Genomic DNA, 19,012 nt, shown 5'->3' with positions numbered 1-19,012 from the left:
AGAGTGGCCATTGGTCTTTGGTGTTTCAATTTGATCTCAAACACATTTCTCCGATTATAGATTTATCTCTTTGGTCAAAACTGCATATATGAAGACTGCAAGAATTTATGCATTTGCACACTAAATACACGCATTTACATCTTCACTGGGACTAGACTCATCTGAAAGTGATTAACCTCTTCTCTGAAGGCTTCCCACTGTACAACCCAGCTCCAGGATCCAAACCTGACAGGCTTCATTACAATTTCTATTTTGATTTCTCAGCAAATCTGTTCATTTCCATCTGGGTTGTTTAAATCCCAGCTGAAGCACAGGCCTTTCTTTCATTGTAAGCAACTGTCTGACAGAACAACTTTATTTTAGTTTCAATAATGATCCAGAGTGGAAAAAAAGGGGAAAGCATTGCACTGCATAGCAGATATCTTCAGGCCCTTCAGCATTTGCCCAATCACAAGGGGCCATGATCTATCCAAAGACCAGCAACTGTATGTGTGCATTGTATGCTGGCTTTACTTTGTTTCTTTTAGCCCACATGCTAAAGAAAATGGCATGGGAAAAGGCAATTTTCACTGAATCTCTTATTTATTCTCCATTTTTCAAGTCATTTCTTGGCACTTTGCTATGCTCTTGACTCACATCAGCCTCAGAGGAACTGTTACCATGGTTTCCTTTATCCAATGTGTTTCTCTTGCTGATTACAGCCAATGTACTGCAGATTAAGATGGCTTATTATCTTGGAAAGGGTGAACTGCTATCATTGGTTATTGTGAATGTTTCAAATTTTGTGATGAAAATCTTCTTCTCTTCTATTTTCTTGGCCATACTACATATCCATAATCCTTGTTCAGCTCCCTGCCTGAACTCCTGCCTCCACAATGTGTTTATCTTTCTATCTTTAAAATAGGCATTCATGTTGCAGATTTGTCTAGAAATAATAATAACCAAGGGACTATGCTAAAGTGCCTAAAGTGGAGTGGTTATGTTATCTGCATTCAAATTCAACACCATCTTTAAATACTACACTGTTATTCTTTTAATACATTGTTTTGACAGTTGGTATACAAACAGGTGACTCATGCACTATGTTTATGTATCTCTATTATCGGGACATAGTTTGCAGCTGCAGATGCCTGTCAAGGGGAAACTACTACCTGCAATTACAAATTTAAAAACCCATTTAGCGATAAAAACATTGCCATTATAAAACTGCGTAAATTGAAATTACTAATTAGTATAGATAAAAAACTGGTTAAATTTATCATTTAAGGGAATGTTAACGCTGCTCATGGAGAAGGTGCTGGGGACTTGTGATTGGCTGAATGCCGAGGGGCATGGTTACAGCTTCAAAATCAAACATGGTTGGAAAGCTAAGCGGGACGATGTACCTACTTAAAAATGAACAAGGTTACCACATGTTACGATTTTTATCCAAAAAAGGTATCAACATGGGCCCAATGGGTCTCTTGAGCTGAATACAAGTTGCAGGCTTCAGTAACTTCCAAAAGAGGAGAAGTTGGGACAGGGTCCATAGTCTTGCAAAATCCTAATGCAACTACGATCAGGTTTAAATGTCCAGTCCCTTAAAAAGGGGATCACTTTTCACATGATTTATTGGTGTGATCAGCATAAGAAGAGAGCAAAACAGAAAAAAGAGCAACAGGCTGTAGTATGATTCATGATTTTAGTCTAATTCTGCCAAAGGAATTCAGCTCAAGGAAATTACTAAATGTTTATAATAAAGACACATTTAGCATCTCTCCTTGCCTTTCGTCCTCACTGTCTGCTGTTTGCCATTGGCAAGAAGTTGACTTTTGACAGATGACTTTGCATATTGTTATTATCATGCTGAATTACCAGTTTATTTTTTTTGGAGTATTTGGCTGGAAACAGCAGACCAGAAATTGAAAGTATTAGTACAACGTTTATGTACAGTACTTTACTACCGACCCTTCATCAATCACAATTAACAAAATAGTTAAGTTCTGCTCTCGTTTAAAGGCCTGTGCACCATACCTTTACAATGTTATAAACAATAGAAACATTTATACTGTAAATGATTTTTTTTACTTTTACATATATTTATTGTCTATATTGTTCTTCACCTAGTCATACTGAACCCTTTTTACCTGCATTGTCAACAGGCTGACCCATACGCTGTATTTCTGGTCACTTGCGTCAGGTTGCACCTATCTGACCTCTCTATATATAAACCATTTCATCCACAAATCAAAACACTGTGAAACTCCACATAATCTATGTTGAAAAGTGAAACAATAAGTGAGATCTGTAGCAAGTGAGCATGAGCGTTAGGCACACTGAGTGAAGACAGACAGAAATAGAGACAAAGAAAGGAAAGTACAGCATTGTCAGGTTCAGACAACTCAACATGTTTGTACTGCACAGAGCTTTTCAGCATTTACACACAATCTCTTTATCTGTTGTCAAAACAGTTTGACATGAGCTAAAGGTGCAGCGATCTTTAAAAGCTAAAAGAAAGTTTCCATTTCAATTCAAATAACATGATTTGGTTCACATGAGCTAACAAGAGTTTAATATGGGTACAGACCAAACAGTGAAACATTGCAAATGTATACTAATGAATTAGAACTACAAGTTTACAGTTATGCCAACTGCTCTGTGAGGCTGTGCTTAGGCACAGTGGTGCTTTGAGCAAAAACGTCAGCCGGGTAGAGCTGAAACAAGTCAATTGATTGATTAGTCTTCAAACAGAAAATTCTAAATAATTAATTGATTAATTGTCCTAATAGACTGACTTATCAATAGTGTTCACAATCTTAATTTTGACCTGATGATGCTGTAGATGAAGGGGGATATTTGTCAATTCATTTCCACATTAAGTGGCACTGAAGATAAAAGTCAGGGAATCACCAAAGTCATAACCTGGGAACCATGAATGTCTTTACAAAATTTGATGCATCTAATTGAATAGATGTTGAGATATTTCACAGGATGAGTAAAAACTTTGACCAACGTCTTACAGATTCATCCTCTGGAGATCATGACCATTGAAATCCATCCTACTTTTGTTAATATAATCCAACAGAATGGCATTCCCATCCATGGAGCCACTAACCCGGCGGAAAATCTACATCTATGCAAACTGTGTTAAAAAAAAACAGGTCTCTTTTTCAAAACTGCTCCCACTGACCACTGAGGTGGAAACATTAGGGATGTCTGTCAGGATGTTAGTAAGCATAAAGAGCATACAGCACAAGGTTTTTCCCCCCATGATGCTCTACAGCCCTAATGCATTGCATGTACAGACATGATTGATGTCAACACCCTCCTTTTAATCACCTAAGATGTATGCAGCCTCTCGACAGTCTGGCAGCCATTTTGGATTCTTCCCTAACGACCAGAGAGACAGGTTGCAGATGATGTTAGCTGACGCCGGTCTCAAGGATCACTACCAGTCTGTCAGTGATTAAGTGACTCATCTACCTCTAGTAAACAAACCCCCAGTAGATCATCTTGCATCCATCAAAAGATGCCTTTGACTCGCTCGACTTATCTAACTTGGAAGGAATCCATCATACCTGTACAGAACGGTGGAGGCTGTGTGGTCTCTGGGGAGTCGTTCCATAAACAAACACATTCTGTTAAGACTGCAGCCGTACAAGTGTAATGACAGCTCCGGTACTTTTTTGACTGCAGAAAGGTATAGTATTCCCATGTGTGTGTGCTTCTGGGAAATTAAACTAAAACACTTGCGACCAGATTTTTGGAGGTTCTACAATGAAAATCAAATGCTAAAAAGTTGACGATAAAAAAAAAAAATGTAAACGTTACAATCTAATATATATATGATTAGAAATCTTAAACCTGGTTTCTTATAATACTGCTCAAAGAAATATAGCCAATAGAGACATTTGTGAAAACACAGCTGACATAATTGTGCTTGTAAAACACCTATGTTGCTTGAGACATATTATATAATTGAGGAAACCTTTTGTCAGTTCCTCTAAGGGCTAACGCATCTCAGCATAGCCCAGGCCGTTGTGTACAACATTCAAGCAAGGCACTTTAGACTTTATTGATAGCTGTATGAGTAAAACAAGTGTGGTGATGTAACAGATCTTTCTTAAATTGCATGGGCAGCATTGTTGGTCTGGACAACCCCTGAGGCTCAGTTTGATTTCAGCAGATTCATTTAGCTTCCTCTCTTATGCAACACCATCTCAGCTTTCAAGCTGTCTCACTGATCTCAGGATCACCTTTGACTCGATGCATGGGTGGCTAGCTACTGAACTGCACTCCCTTGATAAAAGCCTAGGGAGAAAACACTGCTCTTGAAAAGATCCTTAAACATCAGAATAAGACCTGCCATCAGGTCTTTTGGCAGCAGGCTGCATTTAGAGAAGTGAAAAGGCAGCGATGGATAGCAGCTTTGTTGAATTCCTTAATACAGTGTGCAAGGATGTAAAGGTTTAAACAGACACAACAGTGTTGGATGCTGATTATCCACAGGCTCAAAACAACAACACACTTTTGACTGTAGCCCTGCTAAAATGGATCACTTTTATAGTAGGTCATTGCTATTGAATGAAAAACATCTTTAAACTTAATTAAGAAACAAATTGTTGCAACTTTATCATGGGTTCAAAATTGCTATTAGATGCTGTGGTTTTACAGTAAGAATCACACCAAGTAGGATCACAGAAACCATAAGCTGAAGCAAAACAATCAAACCACAAAAACATTTGATCAGAATAGCAATAAAGAATTGTGCCTGTAACACTGTCTTTAGTAGATGTCTAAACTCAGGTGGCAGCTCGCAGAAAAAATGTAAGCACTTATGTGAGCTGACATGTGAGCAGGGACGCTTTCATAATTAATCCATAAAATATTAAAGATGAGGAAGCTATTTAAAGAAAGGATGTGATCAGATACATTTATGCTCATTACACAGGTCTAAAAAATTAAAGCTTGTGAGGCTTATTGGTCTAAAATGACGGCTGATGTTAGCTCAGGAATGAGGTCACAACACAAGTATGCTTTAGCTTAGAGAAATAATGGTTACATGTTTTGTGGAAGTGAACAACTTTCATCACTTCTCATATACATTTATTTTACTAACTTAGACTTAAAGGAGAATTCCGGTTGAAAAACAAAAACAATCGGTGCGGCGTACACCGTGTTATCCTTCTGCTAGAGTCAGCACTCAACAGGCTTAAATAGGGCATGTTTTAAATGTGTTTTTGTCCTCCTAACATGTTACAATTGTCATTAAAAGCACCTACCCGTGTGAAGTCATTAATTCCAAGTGAACACAGTGAATCTGACTGCAGTAAATGTGAAAGAAATGCCCTTTTGTTCCGGTGTTGATACTGCAAGGCGTGCTTCAGGACCATTGTCATGGGCAGCTCAACTTTAATAACAACAACAACAATGTTATAGGGGTGCAATGCTAATGCTAAATTGGTGGTGTACTCTTTTAAAAAGCTCCCTTCAGAGGCACAGAAGACTTTCTATCTCATGGACTCACGTGACACGTAAACTGATCCCCATGTGTACAATTCCTGGAGAGCACCTTTTGATAAAAAAGCTCTTAAAACACATTAGGCCTATCTTACTGACACAGTAAACCATCACTTAAGTCAACAGGTTTATCACAACTGATTTTCTTTCATATTTTTACTGGCATGCACATTTATCTCAAAAGCCAAATCAAGGTCACCCAACCAAGTCCTTCTCCACACTCCAAAGAGCTTATTCACAGCTCCACGCTCCATTTGTCTCTTGTTAAAGAAAAACAACTGCAGCAGATCCGTAGCTCCTACCTTGACAGATTGTATGGTACCAAGCCCACAACAGGTGAAATTTGGCTCAGCTTATCAGCTGGTGCAGCATTAATTTCAGACCCGAGTGTAAGCATCATTAGGAATCAAAATGCACCCTTCTGTTGAAGGAAAGTATGCACATGTGCCAGCTCACAACACCAGACTTTGATGTGTCCGCCCATATTTCAGAGACTAAAGTGTTTGCTGAACTGTATCCAACTGCTGAGACAATACTGGCCTTTGAGATATACCATGCTCTCCAGTAGTGACGCTGTCAGGCTATAGAGGAAAGCTGATAGCCAAGTGATCCTGTAGTTGACTGAGAGCCGAGGATTTTTGGTTTAGCCATCAATGTGGGGATAAAGGTGATTGATTAGAATATAACCGTGGGATTTAGGGCTACAGGCCTCATTCACAGGCATTAATTACATGAACTACGACTACGCGTTGCGGGACATCCTCATTTTTATTGTAAAATGGAAAATAATCTGTTATTATACCATACTCTTTGTTGAACAGGCCTCTCATTTAAACATGAATCTGTGTTGGGGGTGACTGAAGTCGAATTCAGACTTGGATCCATAGAATGAGGCATTCTTCTGGTTTGATCTTCTTGGAAAACATACCCCAGACACCTGACATCATCCCTCCTCTTTGTCTCTCCTCTTGGGCTGACCATCACACTTTGACAAGAGCTGTGTGTTGTTCAGCACCACGAGGCCAGTGAACCCCAGATAGTGGCACTCTGGTGCTGGATACCAAACAGCCCATAACGAGATAGCTCACTTCTCGTGTCAACCACACCGGGAGAAATGAGGTTAAATGGCATTATCTACACAATATCCGAGCCTCTTCTATTTTTATTAATGGAGCCGACAGGCTCTATTCTTTGGAGAGAGGCAGTGTCATTCTTGGAAATGGTTATAAATAAGTACTCAGGTGTTCACAAGGATTCCTATTTATCAATTTTGCATAGCTTTGTATTGTATTCAAAAATCAGAGACATCTGTTTTTGATGAATGATGTGTTTCATAAATGCATCTCAATCTACAATCCAAACATACTTCAGATGATTCAGTGCGGTGAAAACTGCTGTTAATGATTCTGGAGGACCTGTAATTTCTTTGATGTAATGACCCTTTAAACTTTTAATCAGCATGGAGAACTTGTTAGAATAGTTTTCAGACATTTTGAAATTACTCCTTTAGGGAAATAGCTTTGATACTAACAACCATGGTAACTAATCTACATAATCTCCCACCATCTTTTTCCACTGAGCTATTTTGTTGGTGTGGGAAAAGTAGAGAAGCTGTATGTAACATCACCTTTTAACCATTTACACTGGAAAAAACATCAGATGCAAAATGGTTTGAAGTATTATAGTAAAAAGACTCTGTAAGAACTGCGAGGCTGTAGGCACAGCAGTGCCAATGTCAGCATGCTATAATGCTGATGTTTAGCAGTATATTATTTACCATGTTTACCATCTTAGCTTAGTATGCTAACATATTAATCACTTAACACAGTTAAGTACAGATGAGGATGATGGGAATTTAGTTTTACAGATATTTGGACATAAACCAAAGTATTGGACAAATTGATATTCAGAGCATAACCAAAGACATTATGATTCATCCTCTGGGCACCATGAATGTATGTAGGCCTACCAAATATCATGGAAATCCATCAAAGTCTTTGAGATATATTTTAGTCTGGACCGACTGACTGACAGACCGACATTGCCATCTCTAGAGGCCGGCGCTAGCATGGCTAAAAATCTCTTAGTCCAAAAAGAATTAAAAAAAAGCTGTTACTCTTGCTAAGTTGACAATTCAAACAGAATTGTCATTTCTCGGAAAGGACTTGGTTCTGAATGATTACTCACCTAGCAGCTGGATCCCCCTGGTGAGGCCGTAGACGTCTATGAGAGCCCACACAGGCCCAGAGACATGTACCCCGCTGAAGAACAGCATTGGGCTGTAGTCGTTGATGCGGTAAAACACCCGGCCCTTCTTATCCACCCAGAAGGAGATGACGTTTCCCTCATTGGAGAGCTCCTCTGGCAGGGCTTTTGCCCAGAAGCCACTCTGGGAGACCAGGTCGGGGCAGGCGTACTTTGGCAAGGTGTCTGGGTTGATGCTCGATGGGTCTTTGGATGTAAAACCAAGACGAAGAGCACCGCTCCAGCAGCACTGCTTTTTAGTGATCTGGGGAGTACATAACTTTAAATCATGAAAATATTCAACTTAAGGTATTTACTTACATCATAGTTGTTACATCATTGTGTGAACTTGAGTATAAGCTAATATCAGCATATTAACATGTCTGTAATGACAATGCTGACATGCTGATATTTAGCACGTTGAGCAGGTGTGACTAATAATTCCCAAGTTCATTTGCTTATTTTAGTGTGTGAGCATGCTAACATTAGCTAATTAACACTTAACCCAATATTCAGCTGAGGCTGATGGATATGTCAGTAGTTCTGATGGTATTTAGTCATTAACTAAAGTATTGGCCACATTTTGACCTAATGATGGCGATGATAGCTGCTAAGATATTATACACAGACCAACCTTACCACCAACATCCATAGCATCAAGCTGGGATTTTAGCATGGCTAAAACTAAGAAGAGTTACCTTGGTATGGTTATCACCTGCAAACGATTTTTGTCTTGTTTTGACCCTTTATTTACTTTGCATTTACCGTGCCAGATAACAGTATTCCTCACATGGCAATGCTTGCCCTGCTCTCTCACTTTCGAGACATAGATGGCCTGATAGGTGAAGTGGAAACTTGTTCTAAGCTGCTGCTGCTTTGGCCCACACAAGAGTGAGAGAGAAAAGAAAGAAAATCAAAACAGTAGAGCAAAAAAGGGTTTAAAAGATTAAAAGAGAGGATAAAAGTAAAAACACAAAGAAAATGAGGGAAAAAAGACTTTACATCATAGTGACAATTGGTGGCTTCATTTTTCAATACTCTACTGTACGTACTACCATTCTAAAATATAGTATGTACTAATTTTCATAGTGCAGTATTTTGGTAGTATGAAAGACTTTTTTGCACTGTATTGTTTTGTAAAGTAACAGGAAATGAAGATAGCCATCAGAGTGACTTGTTTTGGTGGTGCCTCGACAGGGTGATGCAGGTCTTGACTCAGCCTGAAGGGGTTCCACTCGCAGTAATGACCGGTTGGCTCTACATTATCCTGCGTATAACATGGCTTATTACATGGCTTATTACACATCTACGCATACAGAGCTTACCAAATAATGATGCCTGCGTCCTGGTCTGGACGTTTAACTTTGCCGCTGATGAGAACCGCTCCAGCGGAAGACGAGTCGCCCCGGTGAGTGAGCTAACTAATGCTCTGTTTGCATTGTTGCCAATAGAGATCCCCTTATCCCCCACTCTCACTCCCCTTTTAATCCGCTAATCAGCGGTATGAGTGCCATATAATCACAAATATTAATTTAATAACAGTTTTTATTGATTAAAAAATGATCCGCCAGAGTCTATGATCAAAACTGCGTTCAACTGTCTGTTATACTTAGCAACGGGCATGTTACACAGAAATAGCTATCATCGCCATCATTAGAATTCCAGGATTGACCAACCAGATTCAAGCATTCAGCCAAGCCGTGTAATGAACTATAATATACAACTAGGATAGCTAGTGTATTATTACCTTCAGCCGTACTTGCTCATACACAGCTGTTGGTCTGTTGCTAAAGGTGATGGCGTTACAGAAGCTGGCCTGCCTCTTGACGGTCCTCTGGGAAATGTCCATGACAATCTGCGAGCCCTTGGTGCTGGGGTGGAAGAGCAGAGGGAAGGAGGACAAACTTCCACATGGGTGGATGGGCAGGCAGCGCTTGGGCTTGTGGTGGCATCGGTGAGATGTGGCAGGAAATGGTCCGTTCAGAGAATCTATGTGAAGAAGGAAAAAGTTGTTGCTTAATTTAGTTCATGGGTGGGGAGAAGAAAATGAATTACTGAATACATTCTTCTTGGGGCAGATTACAGTAAAAAAAAAACATTTTAAATTAGATTAGAATATTAGATTAGTTTGCCCCACCACAGGCTTCACTTTAAATACTGACATCGTGAGGTGGACTCAGGTTGTGACTTGCTGTCACGTGTAATTTCCTCCCACATACCTGCTGCTTTAACATCCAATTAAGTAAAATATATTAAAACAATCTCACACTTGTGCTCTGTTTTCAGCTTCTCAAGGTAGCACAGTGCAACCACACACCTACTGTACTGGTGACATGAAAGAACAACGTGCAAGTTAATTTACATGCAAAAATGTCCTTGGATGGAAAAAACACAAGGGCAGAATTGGTCCCTTGGTTATGTAATTAAGGAAAACAATGAAGCTATGCACATACAAAATAGTCTTTTTTCAGTGGATGGTAATTTCATGTAACACCAATCCCGTTCTGCTATTCTACATGTTGCCAAATTTTAACTCAACAATTTGTTTCTCACTGTGCTGGAACACATTTGGACAATAATTGGTAGAATGGAGGAAATGGAGCATGAGAAGTAGGATAAAGAAAACAAAAAAGATTAGCTAACATGTACGGCTCTCTAACATCATCTCTCAGAGCTGAATTAGTGTAGCAGAAAGCACGCTTTGGGATCTTATATAAGTTCTTGATGTGTATATGTTCGTTTGGCTGATACAGTATATTCCAAGCTACTCTTAAAATAGCGGTGCATGGCTGTTACAAGTTATTTCCAGCTCTGTCTCAGGTTTTAAGGAGGGCATATCAATCACAATATGTGTACCTGAGAGTCAAGTACACGCTGCCTTATCAGAATGAAAAAAAGAAAAGAAAATTAGTGCTGCTAAATGAGATTTAGTGACATTTATTGTGTTTAGCTGGTCAGAGGAAGTAGCAGAATAAAAGCAGACCCAGAGGAGAACATCTGAGTCATAATACGCAGCAGAGTTTTGTAATTTGTTCCCATGTGAACGTGTGTGAATCAGGACTGCTCCCACATACCGTAACCTCACAATAGAGCAAAACATCTTTTTTTCAAATCTCATCTGACATTTTTGTTTTTAGACTGATAAAGACTTTGCTTAATGTCGTCATGAACCTGATTTCACACTCACTCCCTTTATTAAGACCAATTCTCCCCATTTGTGGTACCCCAGTTCTTGACATGGTCACTGTGGCATCTTCTCATAGACACTAGGTTCTCATTAAATGTAAGTCAGGTATTTTCAGAGTTGAATAATAAGATGTTCCAATTTAATCTCACTTAGTGATTTGATACATATTTCTGTACTACAATGCTTAAATCCTCTCTACAAAGACATTTAAAGGTCTTAAAGTACCATACAATCCAGCCTTTGTGCCAAGATTGGAAGCCAAATAAATAATTCAGGACTAATTAACACTTCTTCATCCTTGAGAACTGCTTGTATTTTCACACCTAAATTTGGACAACTGTGTGGAGCTACTTGTGTTTGTCCGTGAGAGAAGTCTATGGGCCCCTGCTGACAGCTATTCTTGCTTCTCTTTGAGTGACCTTGGAGTGTTACGGTGTTTATAACGTACCCTGGAGACAAATCAATCAACACAGGATGGGCAATGACTAAAAATGTGACTTAGGTCTGTTATAACATCACTATTGTTCTGATTACAGGGCAGAGAAAGAGGATTGAGGGATGTTAAAACGTCTAATTTGTTGAGTTTTAACTAGAAAGAGTCTTTCCCTTCACATCACAATCAGAGAGGCTTTGCCAAGGGTTCTGGGCTCAGTTCAGTGTATTTGTTAACCTCTTTGCATGCTCTTGTCGCTGCAGAACAATGCGGCATTGTACTCTGTGCACAACAGTGGTCTTAAATGAAGTCATAACAAATCCTTCAACCATATTGCATCCATGATGTCATGTCAGACGTGATGTCTTTGAGAAAACAAAACAAGACTGCATTGTACTTCATCAAGGCCCAAGCAGAATAAAGTATTTCCTGTAAGGTCTGGAAAAAAGAAGCAACTCCTCATAGGGCTCATGCTTTACCATATAACCAAGACACCAATATCTTCTCTTTCACCAATATCATTTCTGCTGCTGTGAATTTGAATTCTTCAGTTTCTTTTCTATTTTCACATCCCAGGCGTTTCATAGTGGATTTACAGCATTCAGAGCACACAGAGGACTATGCCAACAATGAATAAAGTTAAATAAGTGTAAACAAATGGATAAATACAAATACCGCATTTGATTTGCTGTAAATTACAGCGGGTTTGAGCCAAAAGTGCTGATGATACAGTGGCTGTTAAAGTGTGTTTAAAAAGTCATGCGACCTGACGGAGACAGCAGGGTAAACAGTCACCAGAGCCTTGTAATGATAAAAGAGAGGCGCCATGACGAATGTCAGATGAGCAATTTAAGGAGGGATAATGTTACTTAATGCACCACCGCACACAATGTGACTGTCTTTGCTGTCATTATTTGGAATGGACACAGTACAGAGACAAAGATTGGCCCTGGCCAGTGTCACCTGGCCTTTTATGCTCTTTACCCTGTGTTTTATCCCCAGGCTTGGTCTCACTAAGAAGCCCCAACAGACCCTAATGTGGTGTGACGTTGGTATAGAGCCTCGGTGGCCCTCTCTCCCAAGACAAGCACTCAAAGGTAGCATCCCAATGAGCCAAAGGGCATGTATATGGTTTTAGCTTTTACAAATATGTCATAGCTTGTGTTGTTTTCAGTAAGAGGTAAACAAAAGTGAAAACACTTCAACTACAATTTTTAAAACATCTTCCCATAAGTATTGCTGTGTTGACACACATTGTCCTGCTACTTTTGCAGTACTGTTTATTTTTTCCTTTCATTTGGTAACATGTTATGAATTATACCATGGATTAGAGATGATGTTTGCCTGATAGTCTCGCCATGTGGTTGTTTCTTTCACAATTACTATTGTGCTTTGTAAATGATAGAAGATAATTAACTTAAAGATGTACAAAATTTAGTGTCACTAGAGAAAAGTCAGAGCATCACAAAAACAGTTAAATCTGTTGAGAAATGAGTTTTATTTTGAGGTGATTTAATTGATTTTATGAGTTTCAACTAAGAGAAATAAAGCAGAGACTACTTTATCCAGCTTACCTCCAGACTCGGACCAATTGGGTATGCACATAACGTGTTTATATATTGTAATGTAAAGTTTTAGCTTCAGTTAACATTCATTTTCATCATCAATTAATCTATTGATTATTGGTGGATAGATTGTTCAGGCCATGAAAACACAGTTTCCCAAAGCCAAACGAGACCTCTTCGGGGGTCTTGTTTTGTCCGATCAACACCCACAGTCCAAAACCCAAAGATTTTCAGGACACCAGAAAACGTTAATTTGTGAAGAGCTGGAACATGAGAGTTCTGGCATTTTTTTCTTTACAAAAATGTATAAACCAATCCAATTGCAGCTCTAGTAATGTTAAGTAACGACTCATCAGTGCTTTTGTTTTAGAGCTATTTTCCGATCCCAATGCTACATGTAATCTCAACATGTCAAAGCTTTTAAAACACTCATCACATAAAACTAAATGTCTTTCTTCAACAATGGTTTAACCTCTGTGCTAACGTCACACTGTGATATCTAATGTTCATTGATACAATCATGCCGGTTTACCAAATGGGGAGTGCTGAATGATTCATGAGCCCGAGCTGGACAGGGGCCCTGCAACATGACAGGGGTTACATATTCAGGGCCCTGAATGAGCTCTTGTCAGAGGGCCAAGGGTTTTTAGTAGCGTCCCTGCCTGCACCTATATTGTTATTTCACCCCAGTGGCTCTTAAAAGTGAAATTGGAAAAAAGACTATATGAAATATAGCCCATTGAATTAACAGCCATATGAGCCACAGGAAAGCAGAAAATCCTTGGTACCAGGGAACATATAGATTTTTTTTAATTACTTAAGTGATTAACTGATTATTAGTTGCAGGGTAATTCTTTTCCAATCGATTAACCAATGTTTGACTAATTGTTACAGCTCTGCAACTAATATAATCAATAACTACCCTCTTCTAGACTTATACTTTTACTGAACATTTATGGCGGAGTTGTTCAAGTTGTCAAAATATAATGAACACTTATAGATATAAAGAAGTCTGAATAAAACAACAAGAATTATAGTAAATAAAGTCCAACACACTTTATAATTCATGCTTTGGTTTTAAACTTAAAGTATTTGGCACATTAGATAGGCCTAAGTCTATTTACAAACTGTAACTTGTATTCTAGAAAGCTTCTGCAAGAAATGTTAATTTTCACTGAAATGAAAAGATTAATAATAGTAATAATTAATAAGGTCCATTGCACCTGTTAACTACCACCATTTGAGACATGTAGTCTATTCATGATCAATTGATAACCAAAGGACACAAAGTAAGCTACATAAGCGTCAAACAGACATTCATGAAGCAAACCAACAGGAAAAGTTAGGTACCAACTTGGCTGAGTTTATCCTTTCTGATTTATTTTAAAAGCCTACTATAAACAGGCTTTATGAAGAAGCAGAACAAGACCGAGAAACTTGCATCCCTTGGATGTTTTTATAAAGGCTATGATGTTGTTGTCACATTTTGATGTATATGATGATATTTTCTCCTTTTCAGAGCCAGTTGTGACTTACAGAAGATGGTAAAACTTGACTACTTTCACTTCTTATTTATTTTAGGCAACCAGGACGCGTGCAATTTCTATGCACAAAGGCTTGAGGCACGCCTCCAACTCGATTACGTCTAGTAATTTGTTCTGTTGTAATAATTACTGGATTCATTCATTTTAAAGAATCAATAGCCGTGAAGCCAACTGTACTTACCGTAGAAGGTATTCCTTGTGATCTGACCTCCCATGGCTGGATGCAAGGTGCGTTCACCTCCTCTCTAACTACCAGCTGGACCCACAATATTCACAGTAAGCTGCGCGTCCTCAGTAGCGACATTATACGGACACAACGCCGTTCCCAAAAGAAAGTCCCGACAGTGTTTCAGCGACAGGTTGTGTCTAAAGCCTCATCGACATGAAGCTGCAGGTCCAGCGCTCAGCGGCTGCCTGCAGTCCGTGCAGAGATCACGCTGAAATTAACATGAAAGGTGGTAGTGGAGGTGGGACTTCCCGGGACTATTAACGCTGTAGCTACCAAAGAGGGGACCTCCAGAGTCCAAGCAATACATCACCATCATACTCTTTTTGACTGTCAGAGGACACTTCACTTATCTCCCTGTAAGATACATTTAATAGGCTACCTTTGTAAGGACTCACAATGTCAAATTTTTTTATTTTATTTTCCTACCTTATATATGAGTTTCTATTTTCAGTTTTATCATCACTCAAAATTCCTCCTTGCCTCTGGTGTGAACCCTGAAGATTCACATTCTTGATAAAACAGAGCTTTCACCCGCACCTGTTGAAAGGATAACACGTTTGCTGCCCCCACCTAATTTGTTACCCTCTTTCACTTTCAAATTACAGGGTAAGGTTAATCTACATTTACATCCATATGCAAAAGCTCAGAAATTCCTGAAATCACTTGAGTCATTACATGGGAAAATAAAAGTGCAGGGAAGAAAAATTCTAAAATGTAGTTATTTTATATTTTTAGTCTTCAAGGACCCATCAGGAAACAGGAAGATAATACAGAGTTGTCGCACTGCTTGGTGTTTGTTCCAACTACGGATGGCTTAAAGCTTTGTTGGTTTATGTTCATCTAAAGCCAGTATCTCTTCACAACACAGTCGCCTAGTGTTGCAAATCAGCTTGCAGGAAGATACATGTAGATACATTGTGAGTGCTTGTCTTGGTGGTGAAGTTTTCACAATGAGCAGGCAGAGAAACCACTGGCTTCAGGCTTAAGGTGATACTGACGCTGAGAAATTTGACCTGAACAGCAATACTGTGTAGTAAATTGACTTAACAGTTTTACTTTCATAAAGGTTGATACTTGGTGTTTGGGGTTTGACAGCACATCTTCTGGGTTTTGGGGGTTTAGTAGCACATCTAACTAAATTGTTCCAAAAGCAATTATTTATTTAGAAAACATTTAAATGCCAGAAAATCCACTTGTTTGCAGATAAGACCAATCATTTTATCTGTCCCCCAAGGTCTGACAACGTAAGAGTTGATCAATCCAGTGTGTTTCAGTGTTGTGCCAACCAAGCTAACTAGCTACCGCTAGCTGGTAACTTAAGGAAACGTTTTCAGATTTTCTGTACTGCCGTACATGCAGGTTGAATGGTGGCAGTACCTGGAGGTCCACAGTTTTTCGGAGGGGTTAAAAATTGGCAACTTTCCCCCTTTAATGTTTAGCTTAGTGTATAGCCATTACAATCATGCACAACACTTGCTTGGCCACATCATCCTCCCCTGATCCACCCTCTTGTCAAAAACATAACATCCGGTTGCAAAAAAACAAGATGGTGATGCTTAACGGCAAACTTGAGGTTTCAAAATGTCTGTCCACAAACCAAATAGGTGTTGTCAAGCATGGTACGTCCACTTTTTTTTACAGTCTATGGGTGTTCACAGCAATCGCTAACTTTAACTAACAGCACTAGCATTGATGACAGAACATCATTTCCCGTGACACTCGCAAGGTGGCACAAGTTACTATGCAACCAGTAGCTTTCTACAAATTGTCATTCCTAACCTGACAGATGCTTGTAAGGTTATGGCACATATAGACAAAGTAGCCGACTAGTGTATTAAAGAGACATGTTGCTGATTTAATGTAGCTCTGTGTCATGGCATTGTGGGCAGATGAATTGTGTGTGGCTTCGTCTTGTGGCACCAGTGCATGGAGCTCCAAGCAGCTAATGCCTGCCAGATGGATTGAAAAGCATCATGGACGTCCACTGACACCTCAGCTGCACCAAACTCCATGCACTGCTGCCACGGAGGGAAGCAATGCACCATTCAACTTAACACAGTGCCCACACAAATATGACACAGACCTGGATTGAAATCGTATAGCCTTACAGTGTGAGCTCTTCAAAGTAAAAGAATTGAGATGATGATGATGATTAAGATGCAATGCAAGTAATTCATATCAAGTTCAGGGGTTGCCCTCAATTTTTTTGAGGACTGTCATTGGTCCACAGGCCACAGTTTGCTAAACATCATGATGTTGGTGCAATCAAATCTGATGGACTTGTGATCTCCCATCAAATAAATATCCCTCTAAAACAGAGTTTTATGTTCTTACTCTTTTCCTTTAAAGTGAAGGAGCAACTTGTTCGGGCTCCAGAGGTTCAGAGTTGGCGCAATGGCCCTGGTACCCAGCGGACACCTCTCAGGATGTGCCTTGTCATAGAAGCGTTTACATAACTTGTGTCGTTAGCCAGGCCTGTGAGACACTGTATTGGCTCAGTACCATTAACTATATTCTCATGTTGTTTATATAATCTGATTGCAGTTTGCTTGACTGTCTGTAAGCAATTTGCAATGAGGGTAAAGTCCTACGACAGGGGGGGAGTTTCTATGAAAAGTAGTCAAACTGATTTTAGTTGTCACAGACAATTAAATAATTTGAATGAACTAAAAATATCAAAGCAAAAAGTGTAAACAGAACACTTAAAAATGTAAGGCATGGACCCTGTAGCTATCAGAGTCGTGCTTAATGGAGTTTGACATGCCACCTGATCATCAGGCTGTCAAACTCTGACGGGCTGTTCGGTAATCCAAGAAGAAGTGTTGTTCACCGTGAAATGATAAAATATGATGCCTTGTGTCCTACAGTAATATCAAATAGGATGCCACTAATAATGCACTGAGGAACATTGCCAAAAATCTGGCATCTGCAAAATATCAATTACATTTTTGCCTTAATTTGTCTTGAATGCCATGTCGAAAACTGTCGCATAAGAAGAAAACCTATCATTATATTTCTGTTGATTGTGGATATTACCCATCCTACATAATCTTTTATAATAATGTAAGATTTGTGGTAATTTTGTGCATCTATTTGTTGTTGCATTGTCTTTTTGCTGCCGTTTTGTGCCTCTTTAATATCATTTTGGACCTCTTCATAAAATTTTCCATATCTTTATTTTCCTTTTGTTGTTTTGTAGTCAGTTTGCATGTCTTTGTAGTAGTCAGTTTGCATGTCTTTTAACTGGTTCTGCATGTCTTTGTAGTAGCTTTGCATCTCTTTATTGTCACTGTCATTTTGCTGTCCGTTTGCATCTTTGTTGTCACTTTGTGTCTTTTTGCAGTCGTTTTGCATCCCTTTGTAGTCGATTGACTTTCTAGCAAAAAAGGCTAACTGGGCAGTGGGCCAAGGGAACCTAGAGGTCGGGGTGACACCTGGCCTGTGCCAGGTATGACGGTTTAGTAATCCATTCACGGATGAAAGTTGCATTAAGTTTTTGAAATTTGCTCAGTTTGCCTCATTTTAAACACTACTATATTCTCAGCACATTTAAAAGTATTATTATAACCTAGTCCTTTGTGTAATAGCTTTGACAACTTTGCTTTCACTCAGGATTGGACATACACTGTACGCCCCGACAGAACAGACTGACACCTCGTTCCACAGTAGATTATTTGTAGATGGGCGCCTGGCAGGCAGCAGCTGCCTGGTGGGGAGTGCTGGAGTGGGGCCTCTGTGAACGTCTTGATAACCTTGTTTGAGGCAGCCGTTTGCACGTTTCTCTCTTAGGGGGTGATCCATGTTGAACAAACACACCATTCAACTCAGAGCTTGGACCATTGCCCTGCAGCCATGTGCAAAACATTACAAAGCAACACAAGAGCATCATATGATCCTCAGCAGGGGAGCGTCAGCAGAAAAGGAACCCCACCCGGCAGGCATGTATCAGAGGTGAAATCAAGTTGTCACATAGCATTTGAAAGTGATAGTGGTATGAGGAAGATACCAGGGACAAGTTCATTGATCATGAGATTTTCATTAGGTAAACTGTAGCAGAAAAGTCATCATTCATCTAGAATGACCAGAAAAAAAGTTAATTATTAGCAAAGCATGTTCAAAGAAATAATTTTGACTTAAGTTCATAGAAGTTCTCAGTGTATGCAGTGCCAAAATGTACAGATAAACAAGCACACATTCAGCTGTTACACAACACAAATAGGTTTTCAAACGTTCACTGTAGTTCATTGTCCCAGTTAACTGCATTTCTTTACTTCTTCACTTCTCCACTTTGATAGATAGGTCTGTCCAGAG

At 39.4% G+C, this 19,012-nt stretch overlaps 1 protein-coding gene across 1 annotated transcript in view; it reads right to left on the bottom strand.

Moving 5' to 3' along the window:
• LOC117960624 (E3 ubiquitin-protein ligase NEURL1-like) overlaps positions 1–15,048 on the bottom strand; it is a 30,554-nt gene extending 15,506 nt beyond the window's left edge. The window contains exons 1-3 of the mRNA XM_034898629.1: positions 14,654–15,048; positions 9,491–9,732; positions 7,687–8,008 (exon numbers count right to left, since the gene is read on the bottom strand). Coding sequence (XP_034754520.1) covers positions 7,687–8,008; positions 9,491–9,732; positions 14,654–14,687 — 598 coding nt within the window. The 5' untranslated portion in view covers positions 14,688–15,048. The remainder of the gene's footprint in view (positions 1–7,686; positions 8,009–9,490; positions 9,733–14,653) is intronic.
• Positions 15,049–19,012: the final 3,964 nt, after the last annotated feature.

The sequence above is a fragment of the Etheostoma cragini genome, chromosome 17 (genome assembly GCF_013103735.1).
Source record: "Etheostoma cragini isolate CJK2018 chromosome 17, CSU_Ecrag_1.0, whole genome shotgun sequence".
In the NCBI taxonomy this organism is placed as follows: domain Eukaryota; kingdom Metazoa; phylum Chordata; class Actinopteri; order Perciformes; family Percidae; genus Etheostoma; species Etheostoma cragini.
The sequence above is the reverse complement of the archived record's forward strand: the minus strand, read 5'-3'. Positions and strand labels throughout refer to the sequence as shown.